Source organism: Acipenser ruthenus, chromosome 11 (assembly GCF_902713425.1).
Source record: "Acipenser ruthenus chromosome 11, fAciRut3.2 maternal haplotype, whole genome shotgun sequence".
Lineage (NCBI taxonomy): Eukaryota > Metazoa > Chordata > Actinopteri > Acipenseriformes > Acipenseridae > Acipenser > Acipenser ruthenus.
The window spans coordinates 26014062-26036315 of record NC_081199.1 but is presented as its reverse complement, the minus strand read 5'-3'; the positions used below and the strand labels follow the sequence as shown (position 1 = coordinate 26036315).

Sequence of the window (22254 nt, the reverse complement as noted above, 5' to 3'; positions counted from 1 at the left end):
ATTACTTGAACAATCAATTAAAGATAACCAAAACACAATTGATGTTCCAATCACCCTACAAGAATTAACTATGAAGCTGCAGGCACTGAAAACCAGAAAAGCCTGCGGCCCTGACAGCATCTGCACTGAGATGCTCAAACACAGCAGCCCTAAATTACAGGAGGCAATGCTTAAATTGTTCAACATGGTACTAAGTACTGGTTACTTCCCTGACATCTGGAACCAAGGGCTTATATCCCCAATTCACAAGAGTGGAGACAAATTCGACCCCAACAACTACCGGGGCATCTGTGTGAGCAGTAACCTGGGGAAGGTATTCTGCAGTATCATTAACGCCCGGATACTGGCCTTCCTTACCGAACACAATGTCCTGAGTAAGAGTCAAATTGGATTCCTACCAAATCATCGCACAACAGATCATATTTACACCCTACACACCCTAATAAACAAACACGTACACCAAAAAAGTAAAGGCAAAATTTTCGCCTGCTTCATTGACTTTAAAAAAGCATTTGATTCTATTTGGCATGAAGGTTTATATTACAGAATTCTTCAAAGTGGTGTAGGGGGTAAAATCTATGATATAATAAAATCAATGTACACAGAAAACAAATGTGCAGTCAAAATTGGCAACAAAAGAACTGATTTCTTCACTCAGGGGCGGGGGGTGAGGCAGGGCTGCAGTCTGAGTCCAACACTGTTCAATATTTATATTAACGAGTTGGCTACGATGTTGGAGCAGTCTGCAGACCCCGGCCTTACTCTACACAACACCGAAATCAAGTTCCTGCTCTATGCAGATGACCTGGTCCTGCTGTCGCCCACAGAGCAGGGGCTGCAGCGGAGCCTGGCACTGCTGGAGCAGTACTGTCAGACCTGGGCCCTGGCAGTAAACTTTAAAAAGACCAAAATAATGATTTTTCAAAAAAAGGCCAGAACTCAGGGAAACAGATACCACTTCACCCTAAACAACACTACACTAGAACACACCTCAGACTACACGTACCTGGGCCTGACTATCAGTGCGTCAGGGAGCTTTAACCTAGCAGTGAATGCACTAAAGGAAAAAGCCAGAAGAGCTTTCTATGCCATCAAAAGAAGATTCTATAAAATAAATATTCCTATCAAAATATGGCTAAAATTAATTGACAGTGTCATCCAGCCCATTGCGCTGTATGGTAGTGAGATATGGGGTCCACTCAGTCAACAGGACTACACTAAATGGGACAAACACCCAATCGAAACCCTGCATGCTGAACTCTACAAAAACATCCTACAGGTGCAGAGAAAAACACCAAATCATGCATGCAGGGCTGAATTAGGCCGTTACCCGACACTCATAAATATAAAGAAAAGAGCACTAAAATTTTGGATGCACCTAAAGAAAAGTGAATCAGACTCCCTCCAGTATGAGGCCATGCAAACCCAAGAGCTCAGCCCTGAAAAGAGTCCTCTAAGCCAGCTGGCCCTGAAGCTCACTGCACTGAACCCAACTAATAATACTAAAACAAACCAGCTTCAGGGCAGCACTGCTTACCAGCCCCCAATCAGAGTCAACCAAATTATAAAACTAACCAAAAACTGCTATCTGAAACATTGGGACACAGAAACAAAATCTCAAAATAAACTGGATTGTTATCGGGCCCTAAAAAGAGATTACACTCTGGCAGAGTATCTCTCTACTGTCAGAGATACAAAGCAGAGGCAGATCCTGACCAAGTACAGGCTCAGTGACCACAGCCTGGCCATTGAGAAAGGCCGTCACCGGCAGACCTGGCTTCCTAAAGAAGAAAGGCTCTGTGGTCACTGTGAGACAGGAGAGGTCGAGACAGAGATGCACTTCCTTCTTCAATGTAAAAAATACTCAGAAAATAGACAAACTTATTTTAAAAAATTTGCAAATTCCCTCCCAAACTTCCCAAACATGTCCAACCCTGAAAAAGTCTCAATCCTCCTGGGAGAGGAGAGAAGCACAGCCCAACTAGCAGCCCAGTATGTGTCTGCGTGTCACAGACTGAGGGACACACAATGAGAGCTCTGCACAGAGACACACACACACTTATGTATATACAGTATGTATGTTGTTGTGTATGTAGGCATGTATGTATTATGTAAATGCTTATTGTCCTGATACATGTTTATTGTTAGTAGTGATATGTTGTTTTTTTTTTTTTTGTTTTTTTTTTTTTTTTTTTTTTGTTTTTTTTTTTACTGTACTTTATAAATCAGTTTGTTTATATATATGTATTCATGATGCATGGTATATATACATGTCTGTATTGTATAATTGCTTTGGCAACACCTGCTATTGTAAGTCATGCCAATAAAGCACCATTGAATTGAATTGAATTGAATTGAATTGAGAGAGAGAGAGAGAGAGAGAGAGAGAGAGAGAGAGAGAGAGAGATGCTTGGTGTTACTCACTGCTTACATATCCATCGCTGACCCACTCCTGTACAGAGAGTGTAGATTCTGTGCAAGCAGGAGAGGCTGGTGGAGTCAAGTCCAGGTTTTCAAGAGCTTTTGCCTGGGGGGGGGGGGGGGAAAAAGGTTTCATGATTTTATAACTTTACTGGTATCGGATTTCAGGGTCACCATCTTGAAATGCATCATGTTCAAAATGGTCATCACATTTTCTCCTCATCCTTCTGTTGAAAATCTATGCACTGTAGGGTGTTTCACATCATTTGTTACCATACACTACACCAGTTATTCTTAAAATTGAAACTTATTTTTTAGCTCTTCAGGGGACATGACATTTGACTCCCATGCTCAGGTAAAAATGGCATGTTTAGATGAGGACACTTACTATTCTAAAATGTATCTTAAGGATTTAAAAAAAAAATGTTTTTTGCATGTTGTCCTTATTCATATTGGTGTGCATTAAACAAACTAAGCTTGCTGCTCATCTATTACACCTTCAATGTGAAAGGCTGCAGAGTGCATAACACACATTGACGAGTCACAGGTATAGCAAAAGGTTATCAAGCTGCAAAATCAAAACAAAGATATTTCTCTTTTACAACATGCAGTACAATGTTTAAACAACCTTTTCCGTGTCAATAGAGTCCAGGATGGAGTAAGTGCCCTCGGAGAAAGGTGGAGATGCTGATGCTGAGTGGCTGCTGTGCTCCTCACCATCGCATGTGAGGTGATCACTGGGCTCCGAGCAGTCCCGGTCCAGACCAGGGGATTTGCTGTGCAGGAGATCCAGCCCAGTGCAGTGCAGAGTGCTGAGCTCAGAGAGGTGGGTGGAATGGAACCCATGCGTGTGCTCCATGCTGGCATCGTATTTCCTCATACGCTCAGGGGAGCAGAGAGAGCTCTCGTTGGAGAAGTTGTACAAGAAGCCGCGCTGTGTGTCTGGGCCGGTCTGGCTGGAGCGTTCCTTGGGTTTCATTGTATTGCTCTGTTCTTTAAACTGCTGATGTGCCTGGAACCCATACAGAGCTCTCAGCTCCTGCACTTCATTCTTCAGGTGTGATAGCTCCTCCTCTTGCTTCGTGAAATCTTCTTGGAGCTTTCTCAGTTCCGATTTTAAACTTCCATTGTGGATCTCCAGGTTGGCAAGAGATCGATCTTTTTCCTAGTAAAGAAGTTGGAGGGTTTTTAATACTCTGTGCAACAGATGCAATTCAGTTTCATGTATTTATTTTAACTCCATTGTGATGTCTATCAAAAAAGGAAAGCAGATTTAAGTCACTAATGTTCCAGCAAAACAAAGGAAAATCAAATGAGAGGATAGGGGAAAGAACGCGGCATTCAGCTCCATTCAAAATTAGTAATTGAGGAATGGATTAGAGGCCACCACCGCCAACTTTATTTGCATTTTCTTTTATATCCCAACATACCTGTCCCTCCTCCAGGAGCCTCTCTGTCTTCTCTGTGCTGGAGCTCAGTGCCTCCTTCACAGCAGACAGCTCTGCCTTCAGCTGAGGAAGCAGTGCCTGCTGGTCTCTCAGGGCCTCCTCCTTCTCCTTTAGGGCAGACTCTGCTTTCGTCAGCGTCTCTTCAGCACACCTCTGACCCCCCCCCCCAAAAAAAACACACCACACTTACACTTCAACAGAATCCTTAGCCAACAAGTAGTGATGTTTGAAAACCTTCAGCCCATTCTGGCTTGCCCCACAGCATAACAATTCTAAAACCTCTAGTCGTTCAAAATAACCTCTAGTCGTTCACATTTCTTCATAGGAATGGATGTCTACGTCCTATCCCCTAAGTTACATCACTGCTTTTCTCTGCATCGCTAATGGATCTGGCTAGATAAGGTACAAAACTGGTTTATTATCTTCAGAACAGTCATCCAAGCAATAAAAGCAAGACAAATTGGACCAATACCATAAAATGCAGGGGATCTAAAGAACTGTCAGTTCCCCTCTCAAGGACTACACTCCTTTTCCTGTGTGTGTCAGAGTCAATAACTCCTTAAAACCAAAGCAAGCATGCCATCCCTAATTTAAATTGAAATTACACATGTTCCATCTTCCAAATACCCCCTCACAACTGGTGTAGTAGTACGTTTAGGAACTAAATTCAATGATTTTTAAATGGCTAAAAGACATATATTGTATATACTTTGTTGCATACCCAGCCAGGCTAAAAGACACATGATTTAAAATCACTCAATCCTCATGCAGAAGCCCAAGACTTAACTTTTACAAACCAAATATCATCCTGCTAAACAAAAACACCCACTATATGAAAACTATCCATACCTGAGCAAAGACACTGAGCTGCATCTGACACCACCCATAACACATAATTGACTTTCCCTGAGCAGTGTATCTAGCAGATACCCACCTGTCACTGACCCTCTGCAGCTCTGCTCCAATTAATTAATCCTATAACAACTTCTGATCCTGCCTTGCATAGTTGCCTCAGCCATTCCTGTTTGTACTCTGCAATCAGCTGCTAACATACAACAGGTTAGCCTGCTCTGGCATAAAGTCTACATTCATCTAACTTTGTGGCTTGAGTATAGTTTAAAAGCACCACTGAATATACATACACACTTTAGTGTCAATATGTTTATACTGTGGTTCTGTTATTAACACTATATTGCCACAAAATGTTGCTTGCAGCATTTTATTTAATTCATTTTTTTAAAACTCTAAAAACATGCCTCAGAAGCTGGTTACTAATTCCGCTGGTAAGATTTAGCTGTGGAAGAGTCAGAAACCAGTGTTGGCTGAAAAAGGCTTTTGTCAATATAGGGTTTAATAAAACCTGGACAGGGTGTATTTTAATTTCAAGTTCCATAGCAGTCAGAGACACAACAGACAGACTTGGTTTACTGTTGTTTACCTGTTGCTAACCAGATTATCTTAAACTGCAAGTTGTAATCTTTAAAATGTACTTAACTAAAAAAATAGCACACCAAGCCACTGCAAACAACCCTGAAAATCTTGCCAATACAGGTTGCGCTTACCAGCACTTCTTTCTGTGCTTCAGCATTCCTTGCCGACTTGTCTTCAAGCTGCAGACTCAGCTCTTGTACCAGAGTGTTCTTCTCGGCAACCTCCATCTCCAACCTTTCAACCTCTCCCTGGAGATGTTCCACATTCAGCTGAACAGCCTGGCACTCTGAGAATAGCTCTGTCTTCTCTGAGCTCAGAGTGAGAATTTCCACCTGGCTGTCCTTCATGCGAGCTTCCAGCTTCGCCACCTCAGCCTGCAGCTTCTCGATATCTCCCTGGTTCTTTATCTCTGCCTGCTTCAGATCCTGCAGCTGGGAGTCCAGCACAGACTTCAGACTGTGGAGCTCCTCGCACTGCTCCTGTTGCTTGCTCAGCTCAGCCTCCAGACCTGCCCCCTTGGCCACGATCTGCTCCTCCAGGGTCTTCACTTGCATCTCTGTCTCTAGAAGCTGAGCCTCCCTCTCCCTCAGGATGTCCTCAAGTTCCTGAGCCTGGGTGGACAGCATGGCTTCCCTCTGCGAGAAGCTGACTCTCAGCAGGACGGACTCCTCTTGCAGGATGGAGAGCTGCCTGCGCTCATTGTGAAGGTCCTTCCCCAGCTTCTCTGCCTCTGACCGGAAATGCACTTCTTGCTTTTGTAGCAGCTGCTGAACTGCTTCTTTCTCTGTGCATGCGAGATCGAGCTGTCCCTCCAGCTCTCTCAGTCTTGCCTTGGAGGACTGCAGGTGCTCGCTGGCCAGTTCCCTCTGCAGGCTGTCTTCTTGGCTGGGGTGCTGCCACAGCTCACGCTCCAGGCTGTCCTGGGAGTCGCTGACCTCGTGGCGGTTGGGCCCCAGCTGGGCCAGCTCCTCCTGCAGCTTCTCAATGACTTCGTGGAGCTGCTCCACCTCCTCATCCTTGTCCCTGCGTAGGCGCTCCAGATCTCCGTGGAGGTGCTCGATCCGAGACCTCAGGTCCTCCATCTCCACATTCTTCTCTTCTAGAACCTATGACAAACAAAAAAAAAAACCACACATTTGTATTATCGTCCAACCACAAACAGTGTTCAAATACAAAATAGGGAAAAGTAACAGTATGTAGATTTGGGTTCTTTTTTTTAATGTTAATTCAGGATATGCAAATATTTCAAATCCAGCTATAGAAGGCAAACAGCTGCATCCTTGTTCCTTTGCTGTAGGTCAGGTGGTCCGATTGCAGCTACACCATTGGAGCGAGTGTGAACTAGAACACGTGAAGTAATTAGGTACCAGGAGGCAACAGCAGCAACTTATCTATAATATTGTTTGACATATCTGCAGATCAGGTTTAAAGAACCTGAATTTGTGTCCGCATGGAGTACATCCTCCTGAAGTGAACAAAAGACTCTTTAAAATGCAACAAATGACCTATTAACCCTTTGCGGTCCTATGTCGGACCAGGTCCGACATTACAATTTTCCCTTTCCGGTCCAATGTCGGACCCTGTCCGACATCATCAAAAAACAAAGGTCTCTAGTCGTTTTTTCTCCGGAAAAAGCCGAGAAAACCGTTCAATGGCCGAGTGAGACCGATAGGAGCCGAGAGAAGTCGATAAAAAAATAAAAAGGGGCGGATCTGAGCAATACACATAGCCCCAGCACCACAGAGATAGCACGGCCATAAACAAACAAGATAGCTGCTTCTGCATCCAGCGCTCAAAGAATATCAGACATTTGCAGAGCTTTTTGAGATCTTACAGTAGTAAAATAATGACTTGGATCGCATTATTGAGGAGTTTGGTGATAAAACGAGTGATCAGGAGATGATTTATCAGTACGCACAACTATGAAGAGGTATGTGAAAAATACAGCGAACAAGGGGTGGGGCGGGGCTGGAGATGCAGTACTGAGTGTCCTGTTGATATGCAGTGCCTTTTAAACGTGTTTTACTGTGAAAAATAAACATTTTAAACAGCGCATCTAAAATAAACTGCGCGTGTAAAAATAAATTGGACCTGACACACCTGAGACGTGCTGAATAAATGGACCGCAAAGGGTTAAAACACCGAATTTGTATATGTAATCATCATTTTCATCTCCTGTATGAAGCTTCATCGTGGACAGGAGATTTATACACACCAAGACTGAAACGTCGAGAGTCTCTAGAACAAGGTGAATTCAAAGGATACCCAATAGACTTTGACACTGGGTACAGAGTTGAGAGGAATGTACCTTGTTGTTTGTATTCTTCAGTTCCTGCTGTAGCTGAAAGATCTGTTCGTTGAGATGGTCGATTTCTTGGTTCTTTTCCTCCATCAGTCCCTGTGGAAACTGCAGCACTGAGGTTCTGCTCTCATCTGACTCAACCCCTAGTTGCTTGTGCAAGCTGGCTACCTTCTCCTGGTAATGAGAAAGGGAATGCAGTTAACTGTAATGTATAACCATACTAAGATAAGAGACATTCACCAAAGACATGTTCTCGTGACCTGAACTGGTGTGCTGAAAAAGACTTCAAATGTATCTTTAAAAAGAGCACAATAGTACTTGGCCAGTAGGTGGCTCCAACGATTACAAAAATAAATAAAAAGTCATTCAGAACTATAAACAAAGTACAAAACTACATTTTATATGCTCATACATTTTTATAGCACCTCAAAAGCACTGCACATAGCAGTGCCCAGAGACACCAGACCTCACAAGCCACTAAGCTCTTGCCTAGTTTCATTATAGTTAGTAAATCTGATCCACACAGTTGCAAGGAAAAACAAATCTGCATGCTGCTCAGGGGAATAACATTTTACTACCAAATTTCAAAGCTGCTGAAAAGGACTGACATTAAGGCTAGTAAATGCATTGGATAGCAGCAGAATCATTTTCATATCGATTACATGCTGTAACGTGCTCCTTCTTCCTCTTCAGTACCCTACTCCGAATCAGGATCCAGAGACGTTCCCTACACGGCTTCTCCCTTCACCCTACCTTTAACTGCTTGCTCTCCTCCTGCACCTGGTCGATGCTGGCAGCACTCTGCTTCACCTGAATCTCCAACTGCATGTTGAGCTGCAGCACCTCCTCCGATTTGTTCACCAAGTCCTTCTGAAACTGATCCAGCTGATCATGGAGGATTTCAACCTGGAGAAGTAAACTTTCAATTTAGCTACACAGTTTCTCGCACCGTTGTGGGAAGTATAAACCCAGCAGGAAAGATGGCGTATGCATTAGGATATCAAAATGTCATTTATTTGCCAGACGCCTTATTCCGAATAGTGTGATTTGTTAAATCAAGTTAGATTGATATTGCATTGGGTCATACTGCAATTAATGAACCTTTAAGCAGTTTGGTTTCTAGAGTACTGTGTGTTTATGGAATGTATTATCTGGCAATGCTAAATAAATACATTTAAATCAATGCAGACACAAGAGAAAGTGTATTGTTGTAGTTTGAGGCAAGGGCTGGGAGCCATGAGAACCCAGGTCCAAATGTGTGCTTCGGCATACCCAACCCTTACAGTATTACATGCAACAAATCTGCAGATTGCTTACACGCAATTACTGCAAGGTGGGGGTTAAAACCCAGTGGTGGTCTAGGGTGGTTTACAAGATAAAGAACTAACATTTTAAATGTTTTGTAAGCAGTCAACAGGGTTTTTGTTTATTATTTTTTTGTATTTTTTTTATTGCAACACTGATGTATATAAGGCAATGTGTACAGCATTTCAGTGTACCTGGAAGCGACTTGAATAATCATTGAAAAAAGAAATGTATGACTAAGCACCTCTATTTGGACAATTTTTTTGTTAAACAAAAGACAGTACTGAATTTTCCGGGCACTTGGAAAGCATTTAAACTATTCATCTAATTTAAAATAGAATAAAATAGCTTGCTGCATATTAATCTGGATACTACTATAAATGACTTTTAGCACAGATGCCTCCATGTGCCTCAGTGTGCCTCAGAACCACTGGACTCTACTGTATTGGCTTCACTTGGCATGAGCCTACCTCTTTCTCTTTGTTGAGCAGAGCCTCTCGCTCTGCCTCCAGCTGCTCCTTAAGCACCTGGTCAGAGCTGTTCTCCGGGAAGCGGTGTCTGGTCTCATCTAGTTTAGACTGCAGAGCAGAGATCTGCAGCCGGTTAGAATATTGCTGCTGCTGTAAAGCCTCCTTATCCTGCAATTGATCCATACACGATATACAAAATATCAAATATGTGACTGAGTCTAAATATTTATTTATTACTTTAATACACTACCAGTTTACAAGTATGGTCAACAAATGAATGCTATCAAGATTATATTCACATGCAATAAATTGAATTTGTTGTTAGCTAGCATCTTTTATAGCCTACTTGATATAAAACAAAATTAAGTCAAATGACCCATTAGGTGCCCTGTTGAATTGACCAAGACCTGTGTATCAATTTACACTCTGCTGGTTCGATACACTGTTGTAATTGTGATTCTGCACTGTACTGTACCTGAAGATGATCTTGCTCCATTTTCTTCATCCGCTGCAGTTCTTGTTCTAGATGGCTCACTTTCTTTGCTGCCTCAGCGTTGCCCAGTGCAGCCTCTTCCAGCTCGCAGATTCGGGCTGCCATTTTCTCAATCTCTTCATTTTGCTCATTGATGTCCATCACGTACTGCTCCTTGGCCAGCAGAAGAGTGTTGTAATCATCCATTTTCTCCTTGATCGTAGCCTGCAGGGTCTCCACCTTGAGAGAATGACACCTCATATCAGACCCTCCTCCTAGATAAATCCCTACCTAGCAATGTCCTGGGTCTATCTGGGACCCTATTTTTTAATCCGGCTTTTGACAATCAAACCCAAGGTGACGTAACAGCCGACTTACTGAAAGTCCTTGTTTATATATTCATTTTGCATCTACTTCATGTCAGTACATCCTGGGAACTTTTTAAAACACCAAGTACAACCGATGCAACAATCTTAATACAACACACTGACTAGTAGATGTAAGTAATACACCAATAAGAAATGACATCCACTGGGGGCAGTGTGTTTCTGGGGGGCTGGTTAATGGTTACATTTTGGAGTACCAGTTGCAGTGTAGACATGATTCTTAGAGCTCTGTTGAGGCCACAGGGGTATTGTAAACTTCTGAGTTTAAAAATGCCAGGATGTGAAGACAAAACAGAAAATGATACACAATGAAATCGAAACAGACCAGATAACCAGGATATTAACATCTTGCTCTTTAAGCACCTAAACATTGAATTCACTGTGCTTAACTAGAGAGAAACACTATTTAATGTACTTTAATTTATATTAGAAAGAAGATGAACATGTAAAAATCTTTAGGGTTTTGTGGGTCCTCTCCAGAGCATCAAGCTTCCTTTCATCCCTAAACGGTCCCAGAATGCATCTCTCTCAAGTACTTTCCCAATACTAATTTACTGATTTCTAAACAATTAAACTAATGTACATGTTCTATTGAAAGAGAATTAAAAAAAAATATCCCCCCCCCCCCACACCCCCCAATTTTGATTAGAGAAATTCAGCTTAAAGCTTCAGGGCTAGGTTACATGTGTCTATATGTAGACACTAGAAGAATGAAAGCAGAATTAGCAAGAAATTAAAGCAGTGTAAACAGGCTAGAGACACTAAGTTTTGTTTTGCGCATTTTCATATGTACAGTCCTCCACTCCAAAGGCAGAGTGGATCTTGAACAAAAGGATGCCAAGAGACAGATATGACAACTATAGTATAAGTCATGTCGCTACAAAAGAATGTTGTGCATCAAATAAAAAGCCACTAAAACTGGTAGAAAGGATTGAAAACCTTTAACTGAAATGTCTTCGCTTGCCTTTTGGCTTTATCCATTTCAGATATAGGCTACCGCAGTTCGAGGCATGTGACAGTATACAAATATTGTGGAACATTCATTTCAACAGCAACATTCAGGACTTGGTGGACTTCTGTGATGCATCCAGAACTTAAATTAAAACTACTTAAAAGCTTAATGTCTCTAACTGTACATTACATTCACTTTCCTGGTCACTGGGCTGGTAAGGTAATGTCAGAAGTATTATAAAGTCCTATTTCGAGTTCTTAACCAAACCACGGACAGGATGCTGCTGTAAAGACAGTCACATGAGATGCACTCTGCTAAGCAGCGATTAAAGAAATAGTTTGCCTCTAAAAAAAGGGTATATTTCTAAATCATGCAGAAAGGACATTGACTGGACCAACATATTACTATACCTGGTAAACCAAGTCATCAATCTATAAAAATGCATTAAAGAAAAAAAAAACATATATGTAAGGATACTTATAACATATACATTCCAGCATAATTCTACTTTAAAGTAAAATTCACAAAAGTCATTTTTTTCAAGATCTGCATTTATACAATTCTTAATCACATAATCCTTCTTACTTGAAATGAAAAGCATTGCAATACTCCACTTCCTAGCCAGGTCTGACCTAATTTAATCTAATATCCACTAAATTGTGTATGTAAGTGTCTCATTTTCTCTTGACAATTATCTCTGCCAGGCAGACAAATAATAAATCAGCATGGTTGCACTTAAACCAGTGTATATGAATTGTCCAGAATATCTACCTTCTGCCCCTTGTAGTCTCCTCCGGTATTAGATTTAATTGGATTCCTTAGCTGGGCTTCCAGTTTCTTAATTTCGATTTGAAATTCATCCCTCTCGTGCTCACGCTCCACTGCTTGTTCCTAGAAAGAAAACAAAACCAGATTTGGTCGCCTGCTGTTACTGGGCAGTAAACCCTCAGGAGACTGATATGCAGGGCAAGCGCTCCTTACGTCTATGAAGTGACGATCATTGCGCAGCTGTTTCTCCAGCGCCAGGATCTGCTGCTGCAGGTCAGCCAGCTCCAACCTGTATCTCTGCTCCAGCTCCAGGTTCTGGCTGATCTGCTCCTCCAGTTCCGTCTCTAGGAGCTTCAATCGGGAGGTGAGGTTGGAGCGGTCCTTCTCCGCTTGGCACTGCAGATCCAGCTTCTCCTTCGCCAGGAGGTCGGATTCCACAAGCAAACCTTGAGATCAACCCAAAAATCCAATCAAACACCCCCTACAGAATTAACTTACATGTATTTGATAGCACACAATAAGTGGTGAGAAAGAAAAGATTGCAGATTGCCTCTGAACTAAATTATAAAAATGATAAAGCTGGATTTTGATTCCCCCTCAAATTTGAGCTTTAAATAAATTGAAGGACTCAAATCTGATTCCCTCCCCTCTCCAAGACACATCTAAAAGACCCAATTATTAATATATAAACAGAGCAAAGCCATTAAACATGACATACATAATTTATATGTGCCGCCACTGGGTGAGCTGCAGTAAGTAATCAGCAGTAAGTAAGTAATCCAGGACAAAATGTAGGAGAATAATAAAAAAAAAAAATTAAATCCCATGCAAAAAATCATGCACAGGGACACACAGTAAACTTGGATGTGACATGAAAAACTGTTAATTCATTAGAGTTGCATGTGAACATCTACCAGTATTTAACATGTGCTCAGTTTCCAAAACACACCAATTTAGTCTCATTAGGAGGCTGTTGTACCAAATAATACTCCTATCAACAGTGACTGGTATACAAGACTATAAGCAAATGCAAGTTTTACAAATTAAAACTATAGAAAAGGTAATGTGTTGATCAATGATACTATGCAGCTTTGGACTAAAATTCACACACCATGCAATAAAAGTGCTTATTAAAAAGAACATTTCAGAAAAGCATACGTGTAATTAAAACATTTGATTTGAGAACTAGTATAGATTTACACTAGTCTAAAATTAAACAATGCATATTGGAGTGATCAAAAGGCCAAAAAATTCACAAAAAAAGGGGATGATCTCAAATGTACTTGATTTGAAGACATTTAAAAGGGTGCAGCAAAACATGCACATCCAAAGCTGCAGTTAGGAGACGAGTTAAAGGGATTCAATGAAATGTGAAACAAAGACTATAGCACTGATTAGAAGGCACGGACTGTAATGAAATCTATTAAAAAAACATTATCACTTATTTGGCAGTTTAAAATAGAGATTTCACTGATTTGTTATACTTAATTTCCATTACTGTAAATCAAACAGTTTAATGTTTATCAATTTAAGTGATACCAAGCAATGTTTTATTTGATGGAGAATGGAATTCAAGTTGTTGCCAGTTTACTGTAAAAGAAAATGCATCAACCACAGGAAAGTCTGCTATTACAGTACATTGTCTCCCTGTAATTTTGCTGTCTCATGGAGAACAGAAAAGAAGTGCAAGATTACTCTGTTGAAATGTTAGATTCCCTTTATTTCTTCAAATTAAATTTCCTCAAAACCATGGCAAACCACATCAAGGCATGTTCAAAACCACAAACCTGATTCCTCCTCTGCAACTGCAGAACATCCTACAGACCAAGAAAACGTGTCCAGCATTATCCAAAATAAATATGGAATATAAAATTGTAAATATTGCAAATATATATTGTAAATTGATTTAATATAGGAGTTTAGGTAAAAGCAGAAAATGCTTCTTCAAAAGCTAAATATGTATTAGTCTACTTTATACTTATATAAATAAATTATACATTAAAAAAAAAACACACTATGACAAGACTGCTATGCTTTATATTGGTCTTGCAGTGGACTACTTGAAAAAGTGATGGCTAATATTTATTGGAGGAAGTGTCAGATTAATAATGCAATAGTTGGGGGATGCTCTGAAGCTCGACACCCTTGGCGAGTGCTGGTTGCTGGTCTAGGCTCCCTTACCCATCTCGCGGTCCCCCATGTTGGCAGTGATGGCCTCTCTCTGGCGGACAAGAAGGCTGTGCTCCTCACTCAGCTCATGCAGCTGTCCCCTCAGCGTCTCCAGCTCCAGGACCAGGCACTGCTCTGATTTCTCCTTTCGCTGAAGAGCCTCTTCCAGCGCTGCCTTCTCCGCCACATAGCCGTCAATCAGCCCTGAAACACACAGAGCAACCGTCAAGAGAACGGATCAGAAAGTCACAAGCACTGGTTTTCCCCATGGGCATCTGGTTTCAGATTCCAGATTATCCCTGGTTTATTACAAATCAATAGGCTTACTCCAGTTTTAAATCACCTTGCTGTCTTGTGACGATGACAACAACAACAACAACTGTAATGGCTACAGCAACAGTGTACTCCCTGTACTGCCAAGCAGATCACATGCTTGCAATCCTTGTAAATGCTTGGTGACAAATACAATGATTCTTGGTTGTAAATCTCCCTACCGACCTGTGAGGACACCAAGCAGTGAGAACAGAGTTCTTTGGACGGGCTGGTCTGACAGTTTTCCCAGGGTCGGGAAGTCGGCCAGTCTGAATGAAGACGAGATTCCGTTGCAAGAACGCATCGACCCGGAAGGGAAACGACATGGCCGCAATATGTTCCTTTGTGTTTTGTATTTTAACCTAGAAGGGCTGCGAGAGACCCCAGAGAACGTAGCAGTTTCGTTTGTTGTGTATTGTCTGGGGATTATTGTTTGGTCGCCAGACCTGAAAAACATAATACAAATCTTCTGCAAACCGGATTATAATCTCTGTCTGTTTCATTCACGCACTGCATCACTCCTGCACCTGTACCCAATCAACCACTTTGCCACAATGCTTCATAAAAAGAATCACAAGGCTGGAAAAACAAAGAAAATTGTGCTGCAGCTGTTCAGACAAAAAACTTTCAAATAGGGAGAAAAAGTTGCAATTATCACAGACCCCATTCCACGATCTTCCCATAGGTGGAAGGCTTTTTTCACTTGTTGTTCTGTAAGCTTTTGGACCGAATGGCTGTTTGTTTAGTACAATTTTTATTTGTATGTTGGAACTACTGCACTAAAGTAAAGGACCTGTGAGAACATTACGCTATCCGAAAATGTGTTCAGTATGTATATAGTACAAAGTTATATCTTCACTAGCAACTTTAATTACAACCATAAAATACAAAAATTTCAATATATACTGTAGTTAAGTCTTTGCAATTTTAAAACATGATTTGCTTATTTAGGGTTTATTCCGAATCTACATAAATGATTTAGATTCTGGTATAGTAAGCAAACTTGTTAAATTTGCAAACACAAAAATAGGAGGAGTGGCAAACACTGTTGCAGCAGCAAAGGTCATTCAAAATGATCTAGACAGCATTCAGAACTGGGCAGACACATGGCAAATTACATTTAATAGAGAAAAGTGTAAGGTAGTGCACGCAGGCAATAAAATGTGCATTATAAATATCATATGGGAGATACTGAAATTGAAGAAGGAATCTATGAAAAAGACCTAGGAGTTTACGTTGACTCGGAAATGTCTTCATCTAGACAATGTGGGGAAGCTATAAAAAAAAAAAAGACCAACAAGATGCTTGGATATATTGTGAAAAGTGTTGAATTTAAAATCAAGGGAAGTAATGTTAAAACTTTACAATGCATTAGTAAGACCTCATCTAGAATATTGTGTTCAGTTCTGGTCACCTCGTTACAAAAGGATATTGCTGCTCTAGAAAGAGTGCAAATAAAAGCAACCAGAATTATCCCGGGTTTAAAAGGCATGTCGTATGCAGACAGGCTCAAAAAATTGAATCTGTTCAGTCTTGAACAAAGACGCGGTGATCTGTCAAGCATTCAATATTCTAAAAGGTATAGACAATGTTGACCCAGGGGACTTTTTCGACCTGAAAAAAGAAACATGGACCAGAGGTCACAAATGGAGATTAGATAAAAGGGCATTCAGAACAGAACATAGGAGGGAATTTTCTTTTTTTTTTTTTTTACACAGAGAATTGTGAGGGTCTGGAACCAACTCCCCAGTAATGTTGTTGAAGCTGACACCCCGGGATCCTTCAAGAAGCTGCCTGATGAGATTCTGGGATCAATAAGCTACTAACAACCAAACGAGCAAGATGGGCTGAATGGCCTCCTCTAGTTTGTAAACATTCTTATGTTCTTAAGTAAAAAATGCAGTAGGTATTCATATGATTTTACTATCTGTATACTGTACAGTCATTCTAAATGTAATGTGTACAAAAAACATTACAGAAATGGTATTTTAGCAAAAAGGGAAATACATTTAAAATAAATTGAGCAGTATACATGTGCATGCGTTTTTTTATTTAAATTAAAATGTTTTAACCTGGACACGTAATAACCTGTCCTCGGTTTAGCGATGTATTTTATATTTGTCTTTTCTTTTTCAACCCCGACACACCAGACTGCTCCAATATCGGTGCCTCAACAGCAACGACATGATCTCTCTTCCGGGATGTCTCATGACAATAAGCCGTGGGGCAATGAAATCAGGCTTTGAGACTTGAATTTGAATAAGGCACATGCCAGTTTTGATGATACACTTCAAAAACATCATACAGGAAAAGCGTCTACCACCGCATATTTTCGTACTTGACTGTCCGTACCACTTGTTTGTTTGCTTAAGTTAGTGGTGGCCACATTTATTGCATCATCCCATTATTTTTACACCTCACCATATAGTTTGTTTTTCTATAGACCTTATTTGTTATTGTTGATTTGCTTTTCGTGGTTTTATTGAATTCTAGAATTTAGGATTCTCTTTATACTGCTAAATTACTGAGTCAGGTAATACAGTATGTTATGTTTATATGCCAACAATGAAATATATTTATTACAACAAACGTTTTAAAAACCTGTTCTGACAGTTAATAAATGAATTACCAGACAAGAGTCTGTGAGGGCGAGACCCTCGCTGTAATATTTAAATGCCTGTTATTGTGTTTATTATTGTTATTCTACTGGCAATAGAGCCGTGGTTTATGTATCGTGCCTGCTGTTGAGCAAGTGTATTTGATATAGAAAGGTATATTGCTTTATTTAGATTAGAGTGATTAATACTGTGTCTTTCTTGTGCTTTTTGGGTCATAGGTGATCTTGTCTTTGTGAACATCAATCATTTTGTGTTCAATGTTAGTCTGTGAACATCAGTTGTAATTTGTGTGAAGTATTCTACTAGTGCCAAAATAAATATTTATGTCTGAACACTATCAAGTGGCTGTTTCCTGCGTTCCAAAAACCTCTGTGTTCCCGAGTTCCAAAATGTGATTGGGGGTGGAGGTAAGCTCAGATTTTTTTTATTAAAGTAATAAATAATGACATTATATTACCTTATTTATGAAGAAACTAAATAACGAGTAATAAATTACTTTTTTTTCAGTAACATGCCCAACCTTTTAATTCTAGCATATGTGGTTAATACAATCCAGGGGAATTCTCTAGTGCTGTAAAAAACTGGAATATTAAATCCACCAGTTTACTTGCGACAGGTGTGATGTATGTACAGATGGAAACCCCACTATATCCCAAGATTCATATTCTCAACAAGTCTGTTACAACTGGATAAGCAGTTCTCTAGATCTGTGTAACAATGTAAACGTGACACACAATAAATCCTGCTGGCACGTCTCAATGGGGTCAAATGATTTAGTGTAAAATCACTGACCCTCTGCTTTGTGAAGCTCCAGCTCTAGCTGTTTTTTGGCCTTGGTTTCCTCGTCCAGTTGCTCGATGAGGTTCTGGTGCTGGTTTACAAACCGGGCCGTCTCCTTGTTCTGACGACTGAACTGCTCTTCCAGGTGGACATGGATCCCGTGCGTCTGCTCAAGCTGCACAACCAGCAATTACAGTCAGCACTGTACAAGCCCCTTTCAATTGTCACATGGGGCTAACAAAGCAAAACACCTTTGTTGTCTACTGCTTTGCAGTAGACAACAAGCAAATATTTAAAATTGGTGTGGTAAATAAATAGAAGACCAAATACATCATCCTTTGCTATTTTTTTTTATAAAATGTAAGGCATAGCCTAATTTAAACTGTAGTGAGGTACAGTTTGGATTACAAGGATTTAAAACATAGTTTTAAAAAAAAAAAACTGCTTTTACTGGTTAGTGGCATGCTACAGAATATATCGGAAAACATGAAGCATAGGCAGGGCTCTTCGTTTTCGTTTTTTTGGTCACGTGATGTCCCTTTAAAAAAAAAGTTATGTTGAGCCGACTCAGTTTCTTAAACTTAAACTTTTCTTCTTCTGTAACTTGAATGTTTAAAAAAAAAAAAAAAAAGCAGCGCCTTATTTAATTAAAAAAGAACAGAGTTCAGTTAAATTGCTTTTCCCAGATTTAAATTTTTTTTTTCTTTTTTTTATATAAAATTATATAAATTTATATAAAACTCGGCTCACCTCTGTAACCCCGGCACTAACTCGGGAGAGACGAAGACGAGCACTCGCATCCTCCAAAACGTGTGCCATCAGCCGTCCGCTTTTTTCTGCACTGCAAGCCCGCCGTGAAGTCATTACAGAACTACAGCGTCGGAAGACCACGCAGTTCTGAAATTGCACACACAGGCCTGCAGGCACCCGGCCAGCTACAGGGGTCGATGGTGCGCCAAGGATTCCCCAGCCGACCTAAACCCTCCTCGCTCAGGCAGCGCTTAGCCAATTGTGCGGTGCCCCCTGGTCGGCAGTGACATAGCCTGGATTTGAACTGGCGATGCCCAAGCTATAGGGCTCATGCTGCACTCCGAACGGAGTGCCTTTACTGGATGCGCCACTCGGGAGCCTCCAGATTTAAAATCTTAATGACTCGTTGCAAAAATGTTATAACCTGTTTTGCAAATAGTTTCCTCTTAATTACGATTTAATTAAATCAATTTAACTTCACTCACTGTTTGCGTTCAGTTTGAATTCAAAATAAGGAGCTGCCTTTTTTAATTTACATTATCAATGAAACAATCATAATCTTAATCAAGTTATTGGAGAAAAAACTTAAGCGGCTCAAACAAAGGAGCATCACATGATCAAAACTAAAAACGGAAAACAAAGAGCCCTAAGCATAGGCTAATAAAAAGGAGTTTAATTATTATTTTTGTATATTAACAGGTAAGCAAGGAGAAACTTCTCAGTGTATCTGTCCATTTTGTTCACTGTGATGCATTTTGATCTCACCTGTCTGGTGGACTCTGTGACCAGATCCAGCAGTTTCTCCACTGCACTCCGGAGGCGTTCACACACTCTCAGGATCATCTGCTCGGTCTCAGGCTCCACCTCAGGGCCAGTAAAGATGCTGTCAGACAGTCGCTGGGACAGTTCAAAGCCTTCGTCTGTCAGGGCTGACCACAGGCTGGTTTCAGTGGCAGCTTCACTTGCTGGACTGTGCAAGTCACCTGTGAAAGAAAATGAAAACAAAGGCTGTACAGGGTCTACTGGTGTGTACGGCAGCCAGCCTTCTCCAATACATGTTCATTTTTGTGCTTAAAAATGTAAAATTACAAATCAAATTGTCTATACGCCTTCCTATAGTAATTGCTGGCAGGCAAAAATACAAAAAGCCTTATTACTACACATTTGTTGGCCTACTAAAGATTGAGGTTCATCTGTTGTAGAAAATGTCCTTATCACCAACAGTTCTAACAGGTCAGTTCTCTGACCACTGAGGAGTAAAGCCGAGGACACACATGAGCAGCACGGCACCGCTTGCAGAGAGCTAAGCGGGGCGGTGCTTGGCAATACCCCTTTGCTTGATGGACACACATCAACGGTTGTGAAGCGGCGATAAAAGAAGAGACCACCTCGCAGCACTGAACTTACTGCTTGAACCCAGAGTGAACGACCATGTCCACCTCCAGAAACTGATCCAACGTTAAGTTCCCATATCAGAACACCACTCAGAAATATTTGCCTTTTATTTACCTAAGGATATGTATGTAAAATCTGATATTTATTTTGGGATACAATGTGAAAGCCTTTTTCTATAAATAGCTTTGGATGCTGAGAAACTTCAGCTATCAGTAGCTCCTCCATGTTGATGGATATTCGAGTTCATCAAGACATGACGTATCCCACACCATGGACCTGATTGGCTAGACTTAGATTTGCTGCGGGAAAATGTTTGAGCAGCAAAATAAAAAAAATCGCTCGCCGAGCGATATTTTACCACTCTAAAATTCTGCCGCTGCGACACTTTTCCGCAATGTCATTTTTTTGTCAGTGTGTTCACTTTAATTGAAATAAAAAGGTAAGCGATATGTGCGGCATTTTGCTGCGCTGCTCATGTGTGTACTAGGCTTAACCATTCAGGCAGTTATGATAACATCGCCTATCTCCATCTTCATAACGAATGGCGTCCGAGTGAGCTCTAATAACGTGTTTCCAGCTCATACCCTTTTCTTGGCCCTCTGAGTTCTTTCGATGAGGTTGTCCAGCTGCTCCCAATACACTGAGATTCTCTCCTCCGAGCATCTGACTACTGTCCATGCAGATGCCTATTCTTTGGCTGATAACATCTTCAGTGGCAATGGTACTCTTGGCAACTTCAAGCAGGAGTTTCAATACTCGCTCATGAGTTTCTTGCAGACTTTTTCTTAATTGGGAGGTGGGGGGGGAGAGAAACAAACAACTCATTCACATGTATTTGGACAAATATGGGAGCTTAAACAAGCACAAATTAAATATGTCATGTAAAAACCCTCCAGCGTGGAACTGAACCCAGTTCAATTGACAGCTGGGGTCTGAAATCCTGTAACAAGATGCACCTTTAATAAGACAACTCATGCAGTGGGTTGTACACCAACACATTTATGCTTACCAGTTTTCACAAATAGATTAAAAAAAAGCTTGCATCTCTCTCAAGGGAGTGTGCGTTTGGAAACAAACATGGACGGATGGCATGGAACTATTTTAGTTCATCATATCCTGATGTAACTATCACTGACACGGTTATCTGCTCCGTTATCTAATCGTATTTTGTCATACTTGTACTTGCTAGAACCAAAGTCATTATATTTTATCTTGCTCTTAATTGTATTACTTGTACTGTGATTCTTGAAATGTATTTTTGTTTACGACTGTAAGTCGCCCTGGATAAGGGCGTCTGCTAAGAAAGAAAGAAAGAAAGAAAGAAAGAAAGAAAGAAAGAAAGAAAGAAAGTAAATCTATGTTGATGATATTTAGTTTCAGCTAGTTGCCTTCTTCAGTGTACTGACTTAGTTTCTTACAGTTGAACCTTACCGACAAATGCCACACTGCCTGAATCTCAAAGCAACAGTCTACAGTTTTTCCACCTCCCACCACAGATGCTTACTGTTCCTCTGTGTTTCTGCTCAGGTCGGATCTCAGCATGGTTACCAGGTTTCCTCCCTCTTCGTTCTCCCGCTCTCTTCTCTGCAGGATTGTCTCCAGCTCAGAATCCTTCTCTTCCATCTCCTTCTGGAGCACAGAAACTTCTTCCTTTAACTGCAGGAAACGCAACAGAGAGACAAGAGACAAGAATCCAGTCATCTCACCTTTGTGCTGCGCAGGGCAAAAAAGCACCCCACTAAAAAAAAAAAATCTGTAAACAAGTAAGCAGCTCTTAGGAAAGGTGCAATTTAGCGCAGGCAAGATAGCAGAATGTGGTATTTCAGTTTGCTACTGTTCAGAAATGGTTTTATCCTCTTGAAAAACAGGGGGAAAAAAAACAAACTTGTCTTAATGGAAGCAGCAAAAGATTTTCATATTCAGTTTTGACACTAAGCCAAAAAAAAAATTATGCAGTTAATACAAAGTAAGATGGCTTCTTTCTGGGGAGCAAAGCTCTGGAGGCAAGTTAGTTTAAAAGACAGGATCACAAACACCCACTTGGAAAGGAAGGCATGGAGGATGAATGCACAGCACAGCTGGCAGCTGAGGTTCTCATTCATACCACTTCCAGAGCACTTTGCTCAAAAAAAGTCTTTTAAACAGCTTGGACAAGTTTGAATTAGTTATATACTATAAAACGAAAACTTCCAAACGCCAGATTGATCTGGTATCTGCACTTCCTGTACTTCTTAACAATGCACCCCTAACCACCTGCTTTGTGTATCTACATCGT

The 22254-nt window shown here is 40.8% G+C and overlaps 1 protein-coding gene across 1 annotated transcript in view; it reads right to left on the bottom strand.

The window, feature by feature from the left end:
• LOC117426629 (pericentrin-like) overlaps positions 1-22254 on the bottom strand; it is a 63678-nt gene that overhangs the window by 11822 nt on the left and 29602 nt on the right. Inside the window, exons 23-38 of the mRNA XM_059033424.1 lie at positions 21484-21635; positions 20564-20763; positions 19350-19567; positions 17847-18009; positions 14137-14328; positions 13743-13772; positions 12169-12401; positions 11959-12078; positions 9853-10089; positions 9378-9545; positions 8356-8508; positions 7609-7776; positions 5432-6406; positions 3852-4022; positions 3050-3586; positions 2420-2527 (exon numbers count right to left, since the gene is read on the bottom strand). Of these exons, the coding sequence (XP_058889407.1) occupies positions 2420-2527; positions 3050-3586; positions 3852-4022; positions 5432-6406; positions 7609-7776; positions 8356-8508; positions 9378-9545; positions 9853-10089; positions 11959-12078; positions 12169-12401; positions 13743-13772; positions 14137-14328; positions 17847-18009; positions 19350-19567; positions 20564-20763; positions 21484-21635 (3825 nt within the window). The remainder of the gene's footprint in view (positions 1-2419; positions 2528-3049; positions 3587-3851; positions 4023-5431; positions 6407-7608; positions 7777-8355; positions 8509-9377; positions 9546-9852; positions 10090-11958; positions 12079-12168; positions 12402-13742; positions 13773-14136; positions 14329-17846; positions 18010-19349; positions 19568-20563; positions 20764-21483; positions 21636-22254) is intronic.